Source organism: Chenopodium quinoa, unplaced genomic scaffold (genome assembly GCF_001683475.1).
Source record: "Chenopodium quinoa cultivar QQ74 unplaced genomic scaffold, ASM168347v1, whole genome shotgun sequence".
Taxonomy (NCBI): Eukaryota; Viridiplantae; Streptophyta; class Magnoliopsida; order Caryophyllales; family Amaranthaceae; genus Chenopodium; species Chenopodium quinoa.
The window spans coordinates 3,492,399-3,518,796 of NW_018742244.1; the positions used below are offsets into that span (position 1 = coordinate 3,492,399).

Consider the following 26,398-nt stretch of genomic DNA (forward strand, 5'->3'; position numbering starts at 1 on the left):
ATCGATATATATGGATCCCCATCTCCTAAGAGGAAGTGATAGCGAGGAGCCGGTGTCACCAACCACCCGACTAAGCACCCTCCCTAGGCATTACCAAGTGATCAATTGCGCGGTAGGGTTCAAGAACCCCATCGACGTAGCCACCCTTAAAGATGAATTATCCAAGTCGATCATATGCAAAATCCCGCGGTTCACAAGCCTTTTAGTGATGGATCCAAACAATAATGCAGCAGAACGCTGGGAAAAAAACCCATGTTAACCTAGATGATCATATCTTCATCCACCATGATAACTATGGTGAGAATGATAATGATGTCATCAACTCGTATTTGGCTGATATGGCCATCTCACCACCCATGAGCTTGGATAAACCATTATGGGAGTTACACATCATGCATGAACATAAGTGCATGATATTAAGAGTTCATCATGCATTAGCTGATGGTATGTCATTGATGTCATTGCTATGGACCATTGGAAGAAGTGATCATCATCGCGGCCATGATCATCATCATGAAGAGGTCATGACCAACAAGAAAGGCAATGTTTTTGTGAAGAAATGGAATTTTAGAAAAATGGGATTATGGAAAAGTTTGAAGTTTATGTGGTATAGCTTAATTTATGTGTTACAATATTTAGGAAGGAGTTTATGGATTAAAGATAAAGGGACTGTGATTAGTGGAATTGAAGGTGTGGAACATATGCCAAGGAAGGTCACAACAGCAAGGTTTCAAATTAATGATATGAAGACCATCAAAAACGCCATCCCAAATGTTGTAAGAACTTGTAAATTCTGGTATTTCCCCTGTTTTTTAATGTTTCCTCTGTTTTTTTTTTTTCGTTTAAAAAAAATTATTCCCTCTAATTTTATATTTGTACTTGTTTGGGTCCAATTTAGTCAAAATTGGGCCTAAGCACTAAATGATCCAATTAAAAGCCCAAGGTCAAGGTTCAACTCTCCAATTGCACAAAAGTCAAAGGTCAGCCCACAAAGTAAGCCAATTGGGCTAAAGCCCAACCTCTCCATGTATGATGAGGTATAAAAGCCATCATATTGACATATTCACAGAGCGAGATGGATATTCCAATTCATATGATCATTCTTGCATTCAGAAATATTCCACAAAAGCCTCAAGCTACAAACTCTCTTGCAGAGTGTCTTCCTTTTACACATTGTACTGACTTTAGCATCGGAGGGGCCTTCCTCGGAAACACCCCCGAGGCTAGTTTACGTGTGTTTACTGTGCAGGAAACCTTCGGCCCAACACAACTTGGACCGAATCCAGTCTTCTCCATTTCAGCGGACCTTCGGCAAGGTCTCATTGTTTTCACCCGAAACAATTTGGCGCCGTCTGTGGGGAAGACTTTCAAAAATCTTTAAGCCAAATTCCTAACCAAGATCATCTTGCAATTATCTTAGCAGCCATGGCTAAGAACCGCAAGAGCAAAAGCCTCCGTCAAGGAGCGGGCGAAAAGCCTAAAACCCCTACACCATCGCCCTCGCCGGACCGGAACTCTCCCAAGGGTGCCGGCTCGGGGGGAGGATCATACAAGGAGGATTCCCTATCTCCTGTAATGCATGACTCTCAATATAGGCCGGACCACTCTCGGTCTAGCAGGGGTCAGTCTGATCATAGGACATATTCAGTGTCCCAAAGCCAACCATCGGCTGCACGGCCTCATTCCCACACTCGGCCGAGGACCCCTTTGACGGGGCCCAGTTCGGAAGAGGTGGCAAGAGCGCTGGCAGTACTCATGGAGGCAATGAGGGCACAGAATATGCCACCGCCTCGTGATCGAACTCCTCCGCATACCCGGCATCAGCGGAGGAAGTTAGACCATGACGGTGGGAAGCTTCCTTCCTTCCGGGAACTGGAAGAGTGGGAGGAGGATTCTTGGAAAAATGAAAAACAGAGGAAAAAGAACCCTCAAGTATTTAAAGGATCCTCATCCTCAAGACCAGAAGCGCACAAGAGCAGCAGCTCAGCTTCTCGGCCAGAATCTACTCGCCGGGAACCTGAGACTGTTCGCAGAAGCGTCCTTGACCGACTCGGCGGCCAGGAACCGAGCGTGCGTAGTCGCCTCTCGTTCCCTGCAGCCGAGGCCCAGACTTCCCAGCCAGGGACGAAAACCACTCCTACCTCTCTAAGAGGGCGGAGCGCGGTCCCTTCGGCCAGGAACAAGGGCAAGGCCGTTATGCTACCCGCTAGTTCACCATTCGAGCAATGGATACTGGAAGAGCGCGTACCCACGGTTAAAATACCGTCGCATATCACATATGACGGGACCACGGATCCGAAGGACCACGTGGCCTCGTATGAGACTCATATGCATCTTTGCCCCAGATCCGAGGCGACTTGGTGCAAATATTTCCCAACCACTCTCAAGGGGGTCGCGCAAGCGTGGATCTCCAAGGGAGTAAGGCAAGGCTCCATAACAGGTTGGGATGATCTGTCCTCCAAGTTCAGGAGCAAGTTTTCCACGGCAAACCGCCGAGAGAAGACTACCGCAGAGCTCATGAGTCTGCAACAGGGGGAAACCGAAAGCCTCCGAGACTACCTGACCCGTTTCAGTAACGAGTCATCAAGCGTCTCCCAGCTGGACCAGGGGTTAGCTGTTTTTGCAATGCAGAATGGCCTTCAGCCAGGAAAGTTCCTAGACTTCATGGTCATGCATACCCCGCAGACCTTGGAGGAAGCTCTTAGTGCTTCGGATAAGTTCATCCGAGCCGAAGAATGGAATAAAGCAAAAACCCAACCTCAATCCGGGGGAGGGAAACAGAGGCAAATACCCTTGTCTGAAGGCCAAGGCCATAAGGCAAAGGGAAAATCAAAGGCTCCGGAGCCATCTTTGGCCAACGACCTAAAGAAGGACAGATTTGCCTCATACACAGGCAGATACGAGTCCTACACTCCGCTCTCTCTTCCACGCGCCAAAATTTACAGTGTGACGAAGGAGGAGCAGAGTTACCAAAAGCCGAGACCACTCCCAGAGTGGTATCAGCGAAAAAATAAAAATCAGTGGTGTGAGTTCCACGAGTCTTCGGGCCACAACACTGAGGAGTGTATCCAACTGAAGGACCAGATAGAGGACATGGTCCGGAAGGGATACTTGAAAAAATACATCGCGGATCACCGCGAGAAAAAAGAATCCGAGAGGTCAGCAAAGGACCCTCGGCAGGACCTTGATTTCCCCCGGAAAAACAGTAAAAAACCGGAGGGGAAATTCCCTCCGATCAATGTTATCTCGGGAGGAATATACTCTCGGAGGGAGCACAAGCGTCACCTTAGAGCTTTGACTCACCAGGTGAACAACGCTGACATTCAATCTCCCCAGCCGCCGGTGCCGAACATGACGTTCACAGCCGCCGACTGCCGGGGGATTACGTTCCCTCACGAGGATCCGTTGGTGATCATCGCCACGGTGGCCAACCACGACGTCAGTAAGGTCCTTGTTGACGGTGGCAGCGGAGCAAACATTCTGTTCCGAAAGGCCTACAATCAAATTAAGCTGAAGCCCAAGCACCTTACGTCGGTACCCTATCCGGTATCCGGGTTCAATGGGGCTTCAACTTATCCAGATGGGAAGGTGACACTTCCTGTCACCATCGGTTGCGATGAGGCAGCCCGGAACGTCATGATTGAGTTTTTGGTCATCGACGCTCCTTCAGTGTACAACGTGATTTTGGGGAGACCCATAATTCACGAGATCCAAGGGGTCGTCTCAACTTATCATCAGCTGATGATTTACGTCTCAGACGCCGGCTTCCCCGAAAGGATACAGGGAAACCAAAAGGACGCCCGAAGGTGCAACTACCTCAAGCCATCCAGTAGTCGCCCAGATGACGACAAGGATGAGGAGGAGAAAGAAAAAGAAAGAGAGCCAAGCACAAAAAAGCCGAAAGGCCTAAGTGCTTCGGCCCAAGGATCCGTGCCCAAAGAAAAAGGTCCCGAAAGGGAAAAGGTTGACTCTTCAGCTGAGCCGCAAGACTCAGAGAGCCAGCCGAAGAACACAAAGACTGGGACACCTGCTGACATTGGCAGCAGACCAGATTCTGAAGAGTCCAGTCCATCGGCAATGGACATGGACCAACAGACTGAAACAGTTGAGTTGGCCGAAGGAGATGCTGAGAAATGTGTAACAATCGGGATGGACCTTGATCCTAACACCCGTTGTGAACTTATTCAGCTCCTTCGGGATAACAGAGATGTGTTTGCTTTCTCGGCAGCTGATATGCCCGGGATAAGTTCAGACCTCATCTCCCATAAGCTTAATGTTGACCCAACGTGTCGACCAGTTAAGCAAAAGAAGCGGAATTACTCCGCCAATAAGAACCGAGACATCGCAGCCGAAGTCAAAAAATTATTGGAGGCAGGGTTCATTGAACCTTGCCAATATCCGGAATGGCTGGCAAATGTGGTGATGGTTCAGAAGCCCAATGGTACCTGGAGGATGTGCGTTGACTTCACGGACCTAAATAAGGCTTGTCCAAAGGATTTCTATCCCTTGCCGAGAATCGATCAGCTAGTCGATTCGACAAGTGGCCATGCCTTGCTTAGTTTCATGGACGCATTCTCGGGGTATCATCAGATCTTTATGCACCCCGACGATCGAGCCAAGACAGCATTCGTCACGAACGCTGGGGTGTATAATTACAAAATGATGCCCTTCGGATTGAAAAATGCGGGGGCAACCTATCAAAGGCTGGTGGATCAAGTTTTCGCCGATCAAAAGGGCCGAAACATGGAAGTCTATGTTGACGATTCAATCGTTAAAAGCAAAAAACTAGAGGACCATGTAAAGGACCTGGCTGAAACTTTCGCCACCTTGAGAAAGCATCAAATGAAGCTGAATCCGAAGAAGTGTGTCTTCGGCGTGAAGTCAGGGAAATTCCTGGGTTTCATGGTCAGCAAAAGGGGGATTGATGCCAATCCCTCTAAAGTCAAAGCGGCGCTCGACCTTCCTGAGCCGAAAACGAAGCGGGATGTTCAGCGGCTCACCGGAAGAATGGCAGCCCTCTCGAGGTTCATTTCCAGAGCTTCGGATAAGGGGTTACCCTTCTTCAAAGCCCTGAAACTCCCGAAAACAAAAGAGCTTGTTTGGGAGGAAGAGCAAAAAGACGCCTTTCAACAGCTTCGGGAGCATCTGGCTAAACTCCCAACGCTGGCTAGCCCAGCTGAAGGAGAAACTCTATACCTATATGTGGCCGTTAGCCCGGCCACCATCAGCGCAGTATTGCTGAGGGAAGAGATTAAGAGTCAACAACCGATCTATTTCGTCAGTCATACACTGACGGATGCCGAGACCCGCTATCCTCTACTCGAGAAAGTTGCTTTCGCGGTAGTAGTAGCTGCTCGGAAGCTGAGGCCCTATTTTGATTGCCATCAGATAGTGGTCTTAACTGATCAGCCGTTGGAAAAAGTTCTCGGCAAGATTGAAAAATCCGGTAGGCTAGCCAAGTGGGCTTTTGAGCTCACCGAGTTCAGCATCAGCTACCGTCCGAGGGCTGCCATTAAGGCTCAAGCCCTAGCGGATTTTTTGGCCGAATGCTCATACCAAGAAGCGCTGGACAGTGAAAAGAAAGTCTGGACCGTGTTTACGGATGGGTCTTCCACCGAGAACGGTTCGGGGGCAGGAGTAGTGATAACTTCTCCCGAAGGCAAATCCTTTGAGTATGCACTAAAATTTTCTTTTAAGGCCTCGAACAATGAAGCCGAATATGAGGCAGCAATCGCCGGCCTACAATTATGCATCTCCTTGGAAGCCGATCATGTCTGCTTAAAAACAGACTCTCAGCTAGTTGCATATCAGATCAGTGGCAGCTATGAGGCCAAAGAGCCCTCCATGATAGCTTATCTTGCCAAGATCAAATCAGTCATTGCAGAGCTGAAAACTTTTGAGGTTCAGCTGATCCCAAGGGGTCAGAATACTCAAGCCGATGCACTCTCCAAACTTGCTAGTTCATCTTTTACCGAGCTGAACAGGTCTGTATATGTAGAAGTGCGTCGAGAGAGAAGTGTCGACGAAGCACCTGAAGTGTGCTGCGCTGACCCAGAGCCTAGTTGGATGGAACCCATCTTAGCTTTCAAGCTTCGGGGAGAAACTCCTGAGGATAAAGCTTTGGCCTCCAAGATGAAGAGAACCAGTTCTAGGTTCATTGTCTTCAGGGGGGAACTTCTGAAAAAGTCCTTCTCAGCCCCATTGCTGAAATGTGTGGGACCAACAGATGCAGATTATATCCTACGGGAGATTCACCTCGGCATCTGTGGGAACCACATTGGGGGAAGAACCTTAGCCCACAAGGCATTGAGGGCCGGATATTACTGGCCCACCATGATCGCAGATGCCAAGGAGCTGGTTCGGAAATGCGAAAAATGTCAAAAATATGCTCCAGTTATCCATCAGCCAGCAAGGGATCTTCAGCCGATCCTTAATCCACTCCCGTTTGCCCAATGGGGACTGGATATACTGGGACCATTTCCAGAGGCTGTGTACCAGAAAAAATGGCTGATAGTTGGTGTCGACTACTTCAGTAAATGGATCGAGGCCGAAGCAGCCTCGAACATTACAGAGCAAACTGTCAGAAAATTTATCTGGCAGAATATCATCACTCGCTTTGGCATCCCGAGAGTATTTGTCTTCGATCATGGGAGGCAATTTGATAACTTACCGCTGAAGCGATATACAGATCAGTTCGACATCAAACTGGCATATTCAGCAGTATGCCACCCGCAAAGTAACGGACAAGCCGAAGCAGCAAATAAACAGATCTTAAATGCCCTCAAGAAGAGGGTGGAAGATCAAAAGTCCAAATGGCTAGAGGAGCTCCCTGGAACCCTTTGGTCCCTTCGGACAACTGAAAAAGAGGCAACGGGCCACTCACCTTTTGAACTGGTGTATGGTGCCGAAGCCGTCCTTCCAGTGGAAATTGGCTCTGAGAGCCTACGAGTGCACCACTTCTCGGCTGAGAATGAGCGACTGATGAGGGAATCACTCGATTTCCTCGACGAAGTAAGAGACTCAGCTCGAGATAAAATGGCCGCCTATAAGCAGAGAGTTAGCAAATTTTATAACCGAAGGGTCCATGCAAGGCCTCTCAAAATTGGAGATCTTGTCCTTCGGAATGCTGCTGCAGTTCAGAAAGGCCGAATCCATGGGAAACTCTCAGCTACATGGGAGGGACCTTATGAAATTTATGATGAGCTTCAGCCAGGGACATACCGACTTCGGCAGTTGGATGGAACTGAGTTGAAAAATCACTGGAACGCTGATGTACTGAAAAAATATCATGTGTAAACCCTTCGGGGCAGAGCAATCTTTGTAAGTACATTTTGAACTAATGAAAGGCCTTGGAGCCGCCATTTATATAAATATTTACAACTTTTTATCCTTTCAAAATTTTCTTTGTTCTATCTACTCTTTAAGGGTTTTTTATTCAGCCTCGTCTGAAGCCTTCGCCTTCGGGTAACTGGGTTTCAGATTGCTGACAAAACCTGTCTTTTTAAAGAACACCGGTCTTTCAGCTGAAGTCAAACTTCAGTAAGACTTGTTCTCCAAAGACATGAGTCCATGGACAATTCTGGGATATTGCCTTAACTGAGCCTTGTATCCCAGAGAGCCATTATCCGAAACATTGCCTTAAGTTGGCCCTGTGTTTCGGGTATCCATTTTTCAAAGATAGACAGAAAATCAAGGATAACAGCAACAGTTGAAATCAGCCTCGTCTGAAACCTTCGCCTTCGGGTAACTGGGTTTCAGATGGCTTACAAAACTCGTCTTTTTAAAGAACACTGGTCCTTCAGCTGAAGTCAAACTTCAGTAAGACCTGTTCTCCAAAGACATTAGTCCATGGACAATTCTGGGATATTGCCTTAACTGAGCCTTGTATCCCAGAAAGCCATTATTCGAAACATTGCCTTCAGCTGGCCCTGTGTTTCGGATATGCGTCTTCTTTAAGAACACTGGTCTTTCAGCTGAAGTCAAGCTTCAGTAAGACTTGTTCTAAAGAGGTTAGTCCATGGACAATTCTGGGATATTGCCTTAACTGAGCCTTGTATCCCAGAAAGCTAATATCCCTAGCATTGCCTTCAGTTGGCCCTGTGTTTCGGATACCCATTTTGAAGAAGTGCAGAAATTGCTTATTCAACTGAAGTCATACTTCAATTTCTGGGGGGGCAAGAAGCACTCAGTGCAACTATGTTCGGCAGAATTGAAGAAAAGAAACAGTAAAGCATTCAAAAATAAAGCAACTGAAGAAAAGAGCATCAAAATAAAGCAACTGAAGAAAAGAGCATCAGATTAATATTTCATGCTAAAAAATTGAGCTACAAGTTCAATAATTCAGTATCGGCAGCCGCCCACAAGCGGAAAATAACAGCTGCCGAAATACGTACATAAGCAAAAAAATAAACTGCTGTACGACAAGGCAAGCTGAAGCAAAAAACAAGGCAAAAAACTCAGAAAGCGGCAAGTCTAAAGTTAAGCACATGATGAACCGCAAGATTCTGAAGACGACTGCCCGAGTTCCTATGCTTCAGCCTGAGGATCAGACTGATCAGCGTTGAGCCCCATGGTGGCCTCAGCCCCAGCAGCAGAAGAAGCGGGCTTTGCACTTTGCCGAGCCTCCCTTTCCCTCTGCTCAGCTTCTAATTCCAGTCTCTCAGCTTCCTCTTCGGCTTCCTCAGCCTTAAGAATTTCAGCTTCGGCTGGAGTTGCATACTTCATGTGAGGGTCTTCGGGATTCTGGACCCACTCAGCACATTTAGACCAGTCCAGCTTCGGCTCAGCATGAAGGCAGACTCTTCGGCATACTCGGAATCCGTTTCTGAAACCCATCTCATATTCCTCTTGGGTATAAACACGGACTTTGAGTAAAGCCTCAGCATCAGCCAGCTTCTTCTGGGTCTCCTCCAAGTCTTCCTTGGATTTCTTCAGCTCATCAGCGACTTTGGAGGAGGAACCTTTCAGCTCATTCAGCTCTTGCTGAATTTGGAAAGCCTTTGTCTGAGCTTGGGCCACTTCAACTTTCTGGATCAGCAGTTGATCCTCAGCCTCTTGGAATTTAGCTCTTTGGGCTTCAGCAGCAGCAGCAGCCTCTGAGAGTTGGACGTCTTTGACCAGGAGCAACTCTTCAGCAGCCATTCGGCTGGCTTCAAGAGCCTCTAGACGCTGCTGCACTTCAGCTTGTGCAGCAGTTCCTTCTTGAATTCGGCTCTCAACAGCAGCCTTGAATTTGGAGACGTCCACTCCCATATGCTCCTGGAGGAATTTTTCCCCTTCCATCAGTGGGGGAAAAACTTCCTTCTCCATAGCATCGCAGAAGGTTTTCAGGGCTTCGGCAGCTTTTTTCCCGTACTCCTCAACCTCCTGCTGCTTCTCTTCAGCTGCTGCTTGCTTCAGCTTAGCAAGCTTTAATTCCTCTTCAGCCACCTTCTTGTCGTGCACAGCAGCGTCTACCCTATCTTGTAGGGTATCTATCAGCTCTACAGTGAGAGTCTGATTGTGCACGAACTGAAAACAGGAAGACAAAAATAAATAAATAAAAAAAAAATATATATATAAAGTTGAATTTCGGAGGAAATGAAGACAAGGAAAATTACCTGCATCATCAGCAGTTGGTTAGACCTGGCTGGGTCAGGAACTGATCTGCTGGATTCGCCCATCCCAGCAGTGGCCTTCAGCGACCAGATCCTTGCCCTGTCTACTTCGGACATGCCAGCAAAATTGCCGAAGTAGGCTGCAGCTCCTTCTCGGTTTTGACCCCATATGAGGTCCCAGATGTGGTCTGGGATTGGAATTCGGGGGGCCGAGAAACCCATTTCTCCAGAATGCAGAGTCTGGAAAGAAGGGAAGGACGACGATGGAGCTTGATTAGCTTTGGTTGTCTCAGCATCGTCCTTCTCAGAGGAGTCAATTACTATGACCTCCTCTTCTTCAGGGGTGAGGACGAAAGCCTCAACCTCTCTTGCGATGTCTGCCGTGAAGCCCTCAGCGCTGGACATCACGGCATCCTTATTTTCGTGCTCATCAGCACTCTTCTTGATTTCTTCTGGGACACCTCCCTTAGGTTCGGGAGTTCTCTGATCCACCTCCATCTCAGGAGGTGGCGGAGGGGTCTTTTGAGGAGATTGGGGTGTTGGCTGGGGAACCCTCGGCGATCCATTGCCTTCCTCAGGTTCCCTTATTGCGACGCCGATGGTCATCGGCCTCTGCTGAAAGTCATGAGGGCCGATGATGGCCATCCTTCGGCGCCTTTTCAGAAGGGGCTGCTCGTCCATATCTGAGTCTGAAGACTCTTGTATTTGGTCTTCGGGACGAACAGGAGCTTTGCCTTCTCTGTGTCTGTTACTCTCTTCAGACTGTAACAGACAGGGGGGAAGAAGAATGTGAGTAAAAAAAAAAAAAAAAAAAAAAAGTTGTCTGAAAGCTCACCGAGGTCTTCAGCAAAGCCTCGTCTTCTTCAGCTGCTCTAGCTGCAGCTTCGGCTTCAGCAGCTCTGGAGGACCCTTCTCCTCCTTCGCAAGCTTCGAGTACCCGTGCAACCTCTTCGGCTGTGCGGGCAGCTTCAGCTTCTTCGTTCAGCAGCTAGAACCAAGGGTCTCTCTTCTTCCACCAAGGCTTCTGCCTCTGATACAGAGCAACAGCCTCAATTTGGAAGTGGGAAGAGTCTAGATGAACCTCCCTATGCCTCGGCTCAGTGATAGACGGGGCCCGTTCAGTTACAACTCGCTCTCGGTTAACACCAAGACGAGCGTAGTTAATGCCAACGTTGGTCTCGTCCCGCTCTGAAAAAAGGAAAGGGGAAAGTTTAGCTCAGATATATCGGCACAGCATAAAAAAAGCAAAGCGAGAGAAGAAAAAGAGGTAGTTAAAAAGCCTCGGCCCCAGCCGAAGAAGCTTACCATCCTTAAACTTTCGGCTGAGGCCAACAGCTGCTAGCATGTTCTCTTGGAAAACGTAATGCGTATCGGGGAGCCAAGTCTCCGGGATATGCTGCATTCGACCACTCCCCCCCGGGTTCGGCAGCTTGCCGAAGATATGTTGCTGATCCAGGTTCGGATCCGCCCCGTTATCTGCGGGGGGACCTAGACTTCCCATTTCGGGATCAGGCTCGGCTAAGTACCGGGGAGCGCTGAAGACGCAAGGGTGGCCCGGATCTGTGGGTGCCCTAACCCAAATCCATTGACCTCTCCAGTCCTTGTCTGAAGAGTCGTTTGGCCACATGGTCAAGTATTGGGGCCGGGACTCAATCCGGTACCACCCAGAACCATGGCTTCCAGGCCCACTTTGAATATTTGGCACTAGCCGATGGAGCTTTCTGAAGCAGTGCAGGTTCGGCACGTACTTGAAGAACTTGCAGACCCATAAGTATGTCATCACCCTTCGGATGCTGGTGGGGGTTAGCTGACATAGGGAGATGTTGTAATGGATCAGCAAGTCTCGGACGAAAACGTCCAAAGGGAACCTCAGCCCGTACTGAAGCTGTCTCGTGTACACCCCCACATACCCCGGGGGTGGACGATGGATTCTATCGGATGCTGAGGGCATTCGGCACCAATATCCATCAGCTTCAAAAATGCCGTAATGCAACTCAATTTGCTCGGCAAATCGATATTGATCAGCGTTCTCTACCCACCATGAGTAGGGGCGATTCTTTATCATGGCCGAAACGACTTCGGCATTCTCCCATTCTGAAAACCCAGGGAGGATATCCCAAAGTACAGCGGGAACTTCATCATCCCGTCCAGAAGCGCTCGGCTCATCCGTTCTTTGAGGAGGAGCCGAGGAAAGGGGAGTCGCCCTAATCCCTTCAGCAGGGTCAGGCTCCGGCCTTTGACCATTCCAGGTCCCAATCATGTTCCTAGGATCGGGAATCGGCCTTGCTCTTCTTGGAGCACGGGCTCTACCTCTAACTCCTCTTGCCATTGATTATTTCGAAGAGAAAAGTCGAAAGAAAAGGGGAAGGAGTTCGAATTCGAAGAAAAATAAACTGAAATCAAAGGAATTTACCTTAATCTGAAGCGAAAGTTGCCGATTTACGAATTCGTAGTGGCAAGTCTCAGTTTCTAAGCTCAATGCTCGGGGAATTTGCGAAGTTTTGATGCGGGTTCTTGGTTTCTCTCTCGAAGAATTCTGGATTTGTGTTGGTGAATAAGTGAGGAGAATGACGCGCCTCTGTTTATACCTCCAGGTACGGGATACGAAGAGTCTGTGCTTTAATTTCTCTTAAATACCCACTAAGTAACCATTAAACACATGATCTTGTGATTAAACTGCCCATTATCCGTCCAACTTCCGCAATCATTAACCGTTGTTATCTCATTAATTACGGTTTAAATTCAAATTTTTGGATCAATTAAATCATTTACTTCCCTCCTTTTCTGAATTAAATCAAACCCGACCCGTCATCCTTCCAAATCGGGTCTGGGGGGCAAGTTGTTTGGGTCCAATTTAGTCAAAATTGGGCCTAAGCACTACATGATCCAATTAAAAGCCCAAGGTCAAGGTTCAACTCTCCAATTGCACAAAAGTCAAAGGTCAGCCCACAAAGTAAGCCAATTGGGCTAAAGCCCAACCTCTCCATGTATGATGAGGTATAAAAGCCATCATATTGACATATTCACAGAGCGAGATGGATATTCCAATTCATATGATCATTCTTGCATTCAGAAATATTCCACAAAAGCCTCAAGCTACAAACTCTCTTGCAGAGTGTCTTCCTTTTACACATTGTACTGACTTTAGCATCGGAGGGGCCTTCCTCGGAAACACCCCCGAGGCTAGTTTACGTGTGTTTACTGTGCAGGAAACCTTCGGCCCAACACAACTTGGACCGAATCCAGTCTTCTCCATTTCAGCGGACCTTCGGCAAGGTCCCATTGTTTTCACCCGAAACAGTACTATTAATTACTTATAAATGCAGACGATAAATGATGTTCTTTATGGAATAATATGGTGTGGACTTATAAGATATCTCAATATTCCACATCCTAATGAAGGTAAAATTCAATTTTGGTGATTTTAAAAAAATATTCTAATGTTAATCTTTATTCAGGGGTGCGTTGTATTACTTGTAGATATATACTATCTCCTTTCCTAATATAATACTCTGTAGATCTTGGTTACAATTTTTTTAATACTCCATAGCAAACTAGCATAGACTAATGAGGATAGAATGAGAGAGGGTACAAAGTAAGACAAGCGTCAAAAAAAAAAAAAAAAAAATCGAGACAGTGTAATATTAGGGTATAAGTGGAATTTATGTTTGAAAAAAATTGCCAAAAAAAAAAGTACTGATCAATCCATATAATTAATACTCCGTATTTATTTTAATTTAATAATTCTACTTTTACTTATCTAATTCAAAGAACGTTTTTAGTTTTTGCCTTTTATTTTGTCTCATGTATTTAGCTTGCAATTTAAAGATAGAATTAAAACGTATCAAAAATATATCTTGATACGTTTTCCACTGAGAGCGATTTTCTTTCTTGTTAGTTTTGCAAGAAGGCACTCAAATTACTGGCCTTTTCCCTGTTGACTTAAGAGAACAGCCAGGAATTCAGGTTTATAATATTCTTGCCTTTACATTTACTACTTCTCATTGTATGCATTGTAATGTCAACCAAATTACTGGCATTTTTCCTGTTGACTTAACAGAACAGCCAGGAATTGAGTATATATAGCTGTTAGATTGGCCATGCAGCTTCTCATAATAATAGGAAGTTGCATGACCAATGTAACATAAATTTTTAACATTGCAGTTTATATTACTTTCATTTAAATTGAGTATCAACTAACTACTTCTCATTGTATGCATTGTAATGTCAACCAAACAAGTAATAAACATAATAAAACATTAATTATAGCATTGATCAACAAGTAGAGTGTGTTTTGCATTCCTAAATAAATATTTATTATTTTTGCTTCAAAAAAAAAAATTATTATTCAAAGAAAAATGACATATTCATATCAACATCTTGGGAGCCAGTTGTTAGATATAGTATATAAGCATTTTATATCTTTTTTTAAACTGTACTGATATTGATTTAGGACTAGATCGAGATGACGACAAAAAACCATGTGCCAATTGGTGTTAATACTAATGTTTGTTTTTTCTAAATATTTTTATTTTTATCTTTTTATATACATCATTTAGGATTGTATATGTTGTTCTCTTGCTAGTAAACGTATTGTTTATACAGATTTCTAATTACATTACATTAATATTGCATTAGTATGTCATAGCTAATAATAATATTTGTTGTAATCAGGATATGTCTGCTATGCTATCAGAAAAATCACGCTCACCTTGGGGCAACAAGTTTATGTTAAACCTATTGCCAATTACTTACTCTAAACGTGATTTAGATGCTCTAGCTTGTACAGCTCGAGCTAAGGTGATAATGGATCATATGAAGCATTCAATGGAAACTCGTATATGCGACAAATTGGGAAAGCTTACATATTCACTACTTGGTTACAAGGTACAGGGTAATTACTAGGAATAATAATAAGTATGACATATTATCTATACTTTAAAAAATATACAACACTTTGACTATTAATAATATCGCCAATATTCACACTTGGACATTAGTTAATACTCCATATTTTTTTTATTTCCGTATTTTATCCTATTTTTGCTTATACATTATAAATTTATAATATGTTGCATGGGGCTTGAATAATGTACAAACACCCTTTTGTAAAACAAATGATTCCACCAAGGAGGGATTAAACTAACAAACTTTCTTTACTCTTGTGTTGCATGCAGCTTGTAAGTGATTTTTATAGCAAAATCTTTAGTAATACAAGCTTCGTTATATCGAACATGGCTGGCCCTCAAGAGGAGATTTCAATTGCTAACAACCCTGTTACATTTTTAAGAATCACATCTTCTAGTCAACCTCATGTAAGTTGTGATGTCAACTAATTTCTCTCTCCTTGAAAAGTTGAGTATTTTGTTTTTAACTTTTTTTGTGAAACAATTATCAATCTAGAAAGAATTAATATTTAGAGATAATATATTCAAAGAAAGGGAGTATAAAATGCGTGTCCTAAAGTATTTACACGTTTTTCACATAAATGACATTGTTTGGTTTCGAATTTGATGGTTTAGGCAATCACAATGCATATGGTAAGCTATGCAGGGAAGGCCGATTTGCAAATTCAAGTAGCAAAAGAAGTGATACCTGACCCTGAATTTCTAGCCACCTGCTTTGAAGATGCGTTGCTTGAAATGAAGGGAGTTGCTGCTAATAAGATGGGTTGTAAATTGTGAACACGTTAAATACTCATCCGATCATGTAATACAACTACATTGAATATCTTGAATAGACTACGAACTCTCGTTAAAGGAGAATGCAAAACTCAATAATTCTTACTCGGTATGTTATATAATATAATTTATACTCCTTGTTCAATAAATATCAAATTTGTATGGTATAACATACTTCCTTTTTATGTATCACATGTAAAAATTATTTTTAATAATTTATCCATTTACATTAAATACTCTCAACCTCATAGTACGTGGCATAAGAATGTATTGCTAAATGAGTAAAAATAAAGGAATGAATATATTTTTAATCGATTTAACAACTAATAATTGAAATTTCTTACATTAAAAGTACACACGTAAACACGTTTAATGTAAGTGATAGAATACAAATGCGATATTGATATTTCAATCATCAAGTTAAACTTTTGGTTGACTTAGCAAAATAATCTAACTTTTTGAAACTTTTAGTGTTGAATAATCGAAAAGTTAAATTATTCTAGGAGAATAGGAGAAATTATAATATTTTGTAGATCATTTGGAAAATTCAAATTCTTATATGCGGGCAATGTGACTGACACACGGCATGACCAATCATGATAGTAGTTACTTCTTTAGTGTTATGAGAGTTATTTGATTGGTGTCACAAATGTTATTTCGTCGCTGTTACAAGAGCTACCTAATTAGTGTTAAAGAGGTTACCCATTTAGTATTAGGGTTTCTTAGTGTTACTTGGGGTATCCGGTATTCGTGTTACTCCGTAATATACAAGCGGCTACAGTCTACAGATACACGATTTAGCCAACCACACACAAGACTTTGGAATTAAAAAAAAAAAAAAAAATCCGTTAAATGAGTGTAGTATTCTCATCCACTTACTTTCCCTCTCGGCCTCTCTCTCACCAGTCATCCCCTACCGCTGCCACTGCCACCGCCGGCGCCACCATTAACTCCGCCACATCACTACAAACTTGTACACACGCTATTTTCTCATTCAAGATTTAAAAAAAAAAAAAAATAAAGGAAAATGAGAGCAGGGGTAGTAGGTATTGTTCATGGAGGTCCCACTTTGACTTCTAGGTTGCGCTCTTTCCCACCTCGTCCTCTTCATGTTCGGTGCTTTTCTTCTTCCGGTATCTTTACTTTCTTTAATTTTTAATTAGTTCCCAATTATTTATGATCTTTGATACTAAATTGTAATTTCTTAATTTGCTCTGTTTACCTAGAATTAGAGGTTTGTTAATTCATAGTCTGGTTTTGTTAATCCACAATTGGGTTTTCTGGATATCTTTTTCAATGAATTGGGTATCTTTCTTTTTTAAAAAAAATAAATTTGTAATGGTTTTATTATAATATTAGATTGAATATGGTTAGGAACTTAGAATAATTTGCAATTTTGATGTGGATTTTTGGTGATAAATGTGAGAATTTAGAATCTGCTAGCGTATTCAGCATTTCTTTGATAACAATGGTGGAATAAGATTTTTGTAATTAGGCTGAAAGGATGACTTCCAATATTAATTGTAAGTTGTAACTCTATTTTGAACAATGTTACTTGGAGGGTAAATTCTATGAACAACTACCCTCATATTTAGTGATTTAATCTTCTTACATTGCAAATTCGATGTTTTGGTTGGTTCATGGAGTGGTGGATTATAAGAAATAGCGGAAAAAAAATTTAATTTAGGCTCTTGTGAGTGAAATTTATACGTGATTTAGAGTTACTTACCTAATTAGTTCTGTTATAGAATCTGAGGTGATGGGAATCTGGTTATGGGAGAAAATTTTGGACGGGCTATTGTTAACAAGTTTTCTCTTAGTGATGTGCTAATGCCTAATGGTGGATTGAAATTGATGTAGTATGTATTTCTAAGGCCAATTCGAGTTGTGTTTTCACAAAAAATAAAATAATAGTTAATTTTTTGTTACTTGCAGTAGTATTTTGATTGATAGAGCTATTTACTAGATGAGGGTCGAGCTTGATCTTGATTTACTTAAGTTTGCATTGGCTTATACAAGACTCATACGCAAAGATTTTGAGCTGGATTATCTATTAGAATAGGTTGCTAGCTTGAAGGTTCAGCAAGGGGAAACAAAAAATCAATCTTCTTCTTGTGTGATTATGATACTTGTATGCAGCATAGTGGTAGTTATTATGATTTAGCGATTTACAGTCATAATTGTGTGCAATGTACAGCTAAAAGCTTGCTTATGAACTTATATATATCTTGAAAAGCAGAGGTTAGTTGGTAGATGAAGTATTTATGGACGACATGACCTGCATTATAGTTGATTGAGTTCCGTCTTTTACCATTTTACCTGCTATCTGTTCTATGAAGTTTTATACATTTAGCTAATTTATTTATCTAATTTTTGCTCTTGGAGCTTTTCAAAAAAAAAAAAAAAGTTTTATACATTTCTGTTTTAATTATGTAAAAATATGTGCAGGCCATATATCATTTATAAAGGATGTTGCTTGCACTCAACCCCCTGAGCATCTTCATGAGCTGCTAAATGTGCTACAAACAAAGGGTATAGTTCATACAAACTCAACCATCATCTTTGAGGGATCAAGATTTCTATGGTATGGCGTGTGGTAAATTAGGAAAGTATTGTTTTTAACATCATAAACTTTTGAGTCATGGCACTATATCTAGTTAAAAACAGTGATCCGTGCATCAAATATGATTTTATCGTGGTTTTGAGTTCACTAGTACTAATTTTATTTAAATTTTTTTTTACTATTATAAAATCAGTAATCAAGATGTGTATCCATGGCTGTCTGTGGACTGTGGATAATTCGTAGTAACTCAAAACCGACAAATAGAAACCTGATATTTTCAATATGCATTAGTTAGGGGATACAAAACCCTTACATGTATAGCCATAATTGTTGTTTACATATCTGCAAAAAAAAAAATAAAATAAAAAAATAAAATAAAATAAATCTTTGGCATCAGACCTTAAAAGATTTTAGCCTTACCTTGTTTTATTGATAATAGAGCTGAACTCTTACTTTCATATGCTTCAAGCAGGTGAAACTATTGTTTCTCCAGGAGCTAGGCAGGGTTTGATTCCCCTTGTTATTCCACTATCAGAAAATTCATCAGGTTATAAGAGTTAACAACTGTTCACAATTATGTATCCTCTATCATTGAATTCTCTATGTGCTCAATGAACTATTATCTTTAACAGGTACTGTAACTGCCTTGCTGCGTTGGCCAACAGCTCCACCAGGGTAGGAAATTTGAAAACTTGTGTACCTAATTCCTTGAACTTCTTTTACAAGTTCTCGTAAACCCATTACCAACTGTTTAGACTTCCAAATCCCACACTGCAGGATGGAGATGCCAGTTGTGGAAGTACACAAACATGGAGTTTGGCTTTTGGCAAAGAATGTAATACATTATTCTGAAAGCATATGTTCACGTGCGTACGTAGACAAGTTCTAGTATCAATATTGAAGGATGATGTACTCTGTCTAGTATATGCTTTATGTCTTCCACCGTCAACATACTTTTTTGTGTCACCCATCCTAATGAGCCCCATGTTTCAAAACATGATGAATGTTTACTTTCCAATCCAGGTAAATCAATATATTCACAGAATACTTGTTGAGGAAGATGCATTGAACAGGGAAGGTGGTGATGATGTGCTTTTTGCGGCTTCTCTTGAGGCTGGAAAAAAGCTTTATAATAAGGGTGATATTGCTGAGTCGCAGACTCCTAATCTTGATGTCTATCTTCTTAAAAAGGTAAGAGGAGAAATTTGAAATTTACTTAATAACTTGACTCCTTGAACTTGTTAAATGACACCATTCTTTATTTAGGTCGGGTTGTTTCCAGATGTTTTAGAGAGAAAAGTGATGCGACATTTCGATGATGGTGATCATGTGAGCTTACTTGGATTCTATCCATATTTTTCTGCTGAATATTGCGATTGATCTGTTTTTTTGTAATACTCTTCTGTGTGACCTGAAGGTTTCAGCATTGGTGACTGGAGAATTCTATACGAAGAAAGACCTTTTCCCAGGGTTTGCACGGCCTTATGTTTTCAATTCAAAGATCTTGTTGAAGTATGCTGACTTGTACTTTAGTTGTCGATAAGCACATATTTCTACTGCTGAGTAGATAGGGTTCTTGATAGTTTGCTTATGACTTGGAAGTTATATAACCTTAAATTATTAATTTTCAGGGTTGGGCGTGTTTCAGAAGCTAAAGATGCTGCAAGGGTGGCACTGAAATCACCATGGTGGACTTTAGGTTGTCCATACCTGGTATGCATCCTTTCTTCCCCGTTATTTCCTGCATTTCCAGCTCCTTCCCAAAGTTTCCTTGCAGGTTTGGTTAGCTTGATGACCTTCTTCCCCCTTCTTAAAAAGGATTGAAATCTTTAGAATTTCTTGTCATATTTCGATTGAAAATCACTACAATTAAAGAAAGTCAAGGACGAGGATAATGGAATCACTTTCTGAACCATTTTTTCTTGTTTTGACTAAAGACTTCCGTTACTAGATTTCTTTTTTTTATGGCTTGTGATGTCTATTAATGTTGAACAGGAAGTTGCTGATATGGCACATTGGGAAGATGAACAAATAGAATACATCAAGGAGAAGGTGACAGAAGAGGGTAGGCAGGAAGATTTGAAGAAAGGAAAAGAACCAATCCAGGTATGAATGTATGATTATATAATTATAATTGGTTTTGCTAAATTCAATTTTTGGTTCGGGGAAGATGACCCCAAAAGTTTGACAGGAATTCTAGGCAACACATTTTAAGCAAACTATTTTTCAAACTTCATGTTCAGGTGGCATTGGATGAAGCCGCTTTTTTGTTGGACTTGGCTTCCATTGAAGGATCTTGGGATGAAAGTCTTGAGCGAGTTGCTGAATGCTACAAGGAAGCTGGACTAGATGAAATTGCTAGATTTGTTATGTACAGAGACTGATTATAAAACGAGGTGATGTGCTCCATTTTGTTCTGTCCAGAAATTTGCTCCATTTTCCAGTTTTGATTGCTCTTAAAGTTGATTCAACCAACCTGCCAATTGTAACTTTTTTCCTTGTATATATTACTAAAGAATTCACATTTTGAAACAATGGGAAGAGAAAGTCTTGTATAGAATCATGCAAGAAATACAATTTTTTTTTATCATATCAAGTATTATTACAACCTTTTAATTTTAAGAATTCATACTGCTTGATTATGTACATGCAACCCCTAACTTTAGTGCTTTCAATCACTAGCTTGCAACAAAAGGCTCCTTACTCAATGTTTTGGAAAAAATTTAAGAGTAGGGAGAAGGATTCAAGTCCATATACTATACTAAATCACAAGCAAGACATCCCTTTGTTTCTTCAAGGTGCTTGTGTTGCGCTGCAATGGAGCAGCTTTTGTTTTGCTGGAGCCTTTCCTCCTCCTAAAGAACAGCTTTCTGATAAAACCAAACCCACCACCCGGCTTCTTACTCGGCACAAGAGCTAATGTGCTAACTTCTTCAAGAGATTGGACCTTTAGCCCAGGAGGAGGAGGCAGAGCTTTTAACTCTGTATGGTTGACACTCTTCTTCTCTGAGCTGTCTTCATAACATTCTTCTTCTTCAGTTCTAAGATTCTTGAGACCATCTGTTTGATCACCAGTGTCCTCCAACATACGATCACGGAGAGTAGAGCGTTGTATGGCTAAACTCTTGTTATCAATCGATGAGGAATTCTGAATCTTTAATGTATTAGTATCAGGAGAGGAAAGCTCATCAAATTGTGTTGCATCTGGTGTTGGAAATGCCTTGAGTTGCTTGGCCAAATTTTGAATTGTTTCCTGCCATTAAAACATATATCAGCCAGTAGTGACAACTACCAAGGCTAGAAGAGGGGGGGGGGGTCTTTTTAGACGTTTTTAACTTTAGTATACACATGTTGGAAAGAGTCAATGCAAGATAAAGGGGAGCTTATGAGTTATGAGATGGACTGCATGTTCGTTATCCCAGCCTATGCTCATACTCTGAAACTTTAGCATATGAAGTACGGAGTAATTATTGTTCTCAGTACCTTCTCTACTTGATTTGTGTCATTCTCTGGAAACTCCTCTTTTGAGAGCCTGAACCTGCAGTCACACGCCCTATAGTCTGATCAATTATACATACATAAAACATACACAGATACGTACAATGCATGCATACATGTGCTGTGTGTGAGCATCTGTGTGTGATCTATATCATGAATTTCCTTAAGTTTTTCAGGCTTTCACTAGTTCCTCAGAAGCTAAATGATTCCAAAGGGAAGAGGGCAAGGGGGGAAGATTCCTCTTACGTTTCCAACTGAAGCTGAAGCTCGAGGCATGTTGTCTCCAATTCTTCACAGCAATTATTCTTATCCTCCAACTCTACCTCTAAGGATGATAATTTGTGGAGTATCTCGTTTTGTTTGGCTTTTGCAACAGTAAGCTGTGTATCAAGATCTTCATTAATCAACCTCTCATTTTCTACTTGTTCCTCAGTAAGGCCTTTTGATTCCTTGAGAGATTCTAGCTCTCTTTCTAGGCTATCAATGGTTTGCTTTGATTCTTGAAGTTGGTTTCCTAGAGATACCTTTTCTTCAATCACACTTTGTAGCTTCTCCTTCACTTGTCTGTTCTCATCTTGCATTGCTGATTGAATTGCTATCATCTGAGCAAGTGTATCATGACGATTAAGAGAGCCAACCACCATTCGGTTGTCACTTTTTGATCTGTCAACACTGAAACGTTTTCTTATCTTTTCACTCTCGAATGAAGCATCTGTTACATTCTGACCTTTGGTGTCTTCCACTGAGATACTGTTGCTTAAAAAGCTTGCAAGAGTTGAACTCTCTGAGGGAGTAGAATCTAAAGATTTCCATGTCAAAAGACCACAAATATCTGAGCTGTGATTATCATTTTTCTGCAGATTATCGTAACCCAAAGCAATCATAATGTCTTGCAAAAGCTCACCCATATTTCTTTTTGAAACTCGATGTTCTTCCAAGATCACCTTTAAGATCTTATCCAGCCAAGAATCCTCCTGTCTAAGCAACCCTTTTTCCTTGTTGCTCATATTATCTACAGAAACTGGAACAATTTCTTTACTGGTTGATTGTAACTCCTTCCCTGAACCTTGTGTATCCGTGCTTACTATAGCATATTTCTCCATTTCTGGCTCATTCTTGATTTTCTCTTGTCTAAACTGTTCGAGTTCTGCTAGTAAAGCATTAGCCCATGATTCAGAATCACAAACTTCATCATAATTGCTGAGGCCAAGATCAGATATAGCCAACTGCATCGAGTTTTCAGCTTCTGAAAGCTCGTTCAGTTGTGCTTTAAGTTCTGCTACTTTAGATGCCATCTGACCATATTTGACTCTCCAAGACCGAAGCTCTCCGTTACTTAAAGCCAGCATCTCTTTCAACATCTTGTTTTCCTCTTCCATGTTGAATGCCCTGTCAATGAGAAAAGTTGTTCCCCTGCCAGATTTTTCAGGAGAATCCCCACCCTCAGATTTGACCTCTTTGTATTCAATGGAGCAATTAGACCTTGAAGCCTTTTTCTAACTAGATTGCGTAGCTCCTGACATTCGGCCTCTAACTTCTTTACTAGCTTTGCATTCTCCAACTCTGATCTACGGCTGTTTTTCCATTCCTCATTTTGCAATTCCAGCTCCTTCTCCATCATGTGGAACTCATACTTCAGAAGCGTATTCTCTTTCTCAGCTGAATCTAACCTGTCCATCAGCATGCCGAATTCAGCTTCCAGCTCCTCTTTTCCCTTATCAAGATCTTGGACCAACTTCTCTTTGTAGAGAAGGGCCTTCATCAAATTGGCATTTTCAGCTGATAAATTTACCATCTTTTTGTTAGCTTCGCCTAATTTACCATCCAACTTCCTCTTTTCCTTCTCAAAATCCACCAACACCTTCTGCCCATCTCGGAGAGACTCTATCTCCTGCATGCAGTCCTTCAATGCACCATTGAGATTAGCTAATTTTTGCTCGGCTGGTTCTCCTTGCTGCAGCGCTTTGTGTAGCTCTTGCTTGAAGTATGCTGCCTCCGCTGCTGCCATCTTTTGACCTGTGATACGATATTAGTAACAATTGGACTTCTTAACCAGACATACACCAGAAGACTGTAAAACCTCGCTATCTACCTGCTAGTGCTTGTTCTGCTATTCGTGCGTGCATTCTGATTAGTTCATCCTTAGCATTACAGTCACAGATGACCGAGGCTGATTTGTCACTGATATTACTCGTGCATTTCACAGGTCCTACTCTCTCTTCACCCTGCAGTCAATATACCAACAAAAATCAAAACTAATGCATTTACTTGCACATTCAATTATACTGAAGGATATGCTTAGATTGACAGAATATATTAGCTGCATATTCATAATGACTTTGGTTCAGTCACACTTTATATAACAATCACATAAATCTAGAATGGCATGAAAAATATCTATACACTAAAACATTCTGTTGAGCTCAGAAACTATTCACAATATCCAACATATATAAAATCAGGCAAAATTGCATTACCTCTTCTACATTTCCTTCCACAGACAGACTAGCACTTCCATCATCAACTACAGTCTTTTCCGACGATTTCCTCCGCCAACGCCACGACTTGTTCTCCATGGCTTCTAATAACACTCAAAGAAGAGCTACTGCACTAGTACATTGTCAAAACAACCTGAAAAACAAGTAAATATCATAATCTATCACTTTTCTTCACAACATTATACCAGCTGCTAAAAAAGCACCAAGATAACTCATTTCATTACATAACCTTTCATAATAATGAAGGAAGACTAATGATGATGAATTGAAACACACGGAAGTAAATTCATACCCTCAACTAATCATGATTTGGGTTTTTGATTAATAATAATAATAGCAAACTTATTAAACCACACATGTCATACCATATGATTCAACAAAGACATTATAAAAACTATAATATATACACATAATATAAGATAAACTAACCAAATTTGGTTGATGATTTTAGCAGGAAAATGGGAAATCTCACCGACAAGCAAGAAATCAAAGGAGAAGTAATAATGTTGTGGGGAGAAAGGGGCCAATGAAGAAGGTGAGTGGAGAAAAGCACGCATGGGTCCGTTGAAAAAGCAGAGAAATAACCGGTGATTAAGGAAACAGACAGTGGAATGACTGTGTTTTTTACTTTTTTGACTACATTATTACATTGGATTCTACTGTATGTTGTGCTACTGTTGTACTATCTTTCTGCTACTGTCTGCTAAAGAGTTGAACATGTTACACCTTTAGAAGGTACAAGGTATATATGGTGATTAACTGATTAATTTTCTTGGGGAAATTAGATCATCTACATCACTACATGTGATATGACCGTTAGACGTATGGATTAAAGTAACTAGCATATGTTACAATTGAAGGTTGGTTTACTAGTGCTTGAGCTTGTTCGACAAAAGTAGTTGTTGTAATATATGTTAGCTGCTAAATTTGGATGTATGTCTTTTATGCTAAGCACGATGAATGCATATGTTTTGGAAGATGACATTTATTAAGCACATGTTTCTTTGATGGTGAGTTTGCTCATTATGGTTAGCCTTTTAAGGCAGTGTTCATAGCCAAAAGTACAAACAAGCACATTAGTGATGTATATCATAGACTTGTAGAGAGTAAAAATGTATATAAACAAATTTTGTTTTATCAATTAATACTTCAAAATTGGACGAGCCATTAAGAATAATATTCATTCCTTTTGTCATAAAATTCTTCATATTTGCTTTATACGCAATTAATTTTAAATACATTGTATACACTTTATTCTCATCCGTCAACTCCACCAATGAACCAACATCAATTATGGCTAGTTGGCTACTACCCCATGGCCATTAGTGCATCCCACCAATTCATGATCATCGGAATTTATAAGTGTCACCAACATAAAATTTAAGGTCTTTATTCCAACTTATTACCACAAACCACCATTAAAGGCAAAGCTTCAAGATTTGAACAACCCACCAATCCACCATATATCAAAAATTCAAAATAAATGATCCAGCTAATCTATATTTAATGATTAAAGTTGTTCTTTTAAGCTATAATAACATGCAATCACTTCTTTATCCTAACTAACTTAACATTTACTAATTTACTATAATTGGCATGTTACATCACTTACATGCATGTACGAAAACATTACTAATTAGTTGGTACAATAATAATTATAATAACGAAAAAATAATAATAAAAAAAAGAACATACCTTGTTATGCCTCTTAGTTTAGGTGTTGATCTTCATTCTTCTTCCTCCTTTATTTGGTCAAATTCCTTCTTTTATTTTCTTTTTTGGGTTATGTATTTAATTTCCATCTTTTCAAATTCTGGTTTTTATAGTTCAATCATGTAGTTTTTACTCATTTCGTTTTGTGATTGTCATTCATTGTTAGTTAAATGAAGTATAAAAGGGATGATCTAGAATTTGGTTATTGTGTCTTTGTCTCTTGATTGGATTAACACTCCCCTGCCTAAGCAAAGATGCCACATACTAAATTCTAGTTGGTGGACTCAAAGTCCTCCATGTGGCCACTAATTGTAAATCAAAATGTTTTTCTTTTTAATGAAGTTTGACATACATAATTTTATTTAGGTACCTAAATTTTTGGTAACTTTATTTGGATATCCTAAATTATATAAGCGATTCCACCTTGAGTGTTCGCTTTAATATTTTATATTTTCGTTACATTATTTTGTCATCTGTTATTTAACTATTTTTTTTTAAAAAAAAAAAACTTAAAATGTCTTTTGAATTAAAAAAATAATTAGGCTTTGTTTCTTGACCTACAAAAATACCAAGTAAAAATATATTTCAATAAGTTCAGTCTCAATAAATTCAATTCAGTTTTGATGAATTCAAACTCCACAAACATTTTTCTAGCTAAAGATCATTGCATCTTGTATTCACACTATTGACACAAAGTATGTTAGGATTAAAGACTCCATCAACTCTTCATCCACACGCATTTATTTTCCAACCTTAACCTTTGCACAAATTTAAACTCAAACACCTGTGGTACATTGACACCTTATAACCTACACCTTTATGATTACTCGTGTTGAGTACAAGTGTACT

At 40.9% G+C, this 26,398-nt stretch overlaps 1 protein-coding gene and 2 pseudogenes across 3 annotated transcripts; 2 read left to right on the plus strand and 1 right to left on the minus strand.

Moving 5' to 3' along the window:
• The first annotated feature begins 10 nt into the window (after positions 1 to 10).
• On the plus strand, positions 11 to 15,380 carry LOC110737537 (annotated as a pseudogene).
• A 456-nt stretch (positions 15,381 to 15,836) lies between these two features.
• LOC110682417 lies at positions 15,837 to 24,599 on the plus strand. Of its 3 annotated transcripts, none has more exons than XM_021858768.1 (12): positions 15,837 to 16,410; positions 17,726 to 17,809; positions 18,313 to 18,387; positions 18,473 to 18,515; positions 18,618 to 18,675; positions 18,864 to 19,031; positions 19,107 to 19,169; positions 19,258 to 19,352; positions 19,472 to 19,553; positions 19,836 to 19,946; positions 20,084 to 20,236; positions 24,288 to 24,599. In XM_021858768.1, exons 1-11 carry the CDS (start codon positions 16,305 to 16,307, stop codon positions 20,222 to 20,224), a joined length of 1,026 nt encoding a protein of 341 aa, XP_021714460.1. In that variant the 5' UTR covers positions 15,837 to 16,304; the 3' UTR covers positions 20,225 to 20,236; positions 24,288 to 24,599. The 3 variants fall into 3 exon arrangements, with proteins under 3 accessions (XP_021714460.1, XP_021714452.1, XP_021714444.1); XM_021858760.1 differs by having other exon boundaries at positions 24,291 to 24,599; XM_021858752.1 differs by lacking the exon at positions 24,288 to 24,599 and having other exon boundaries at positions 15,838 to 16,410; positions 20,084 to 20,430.
• Positions 20,417 to 24,359, minus strand: LOC110682407 (annotated as a pseudogene).
• Positions 24,600 to 26,398: the final 1,799 nt, after the last annotated feature.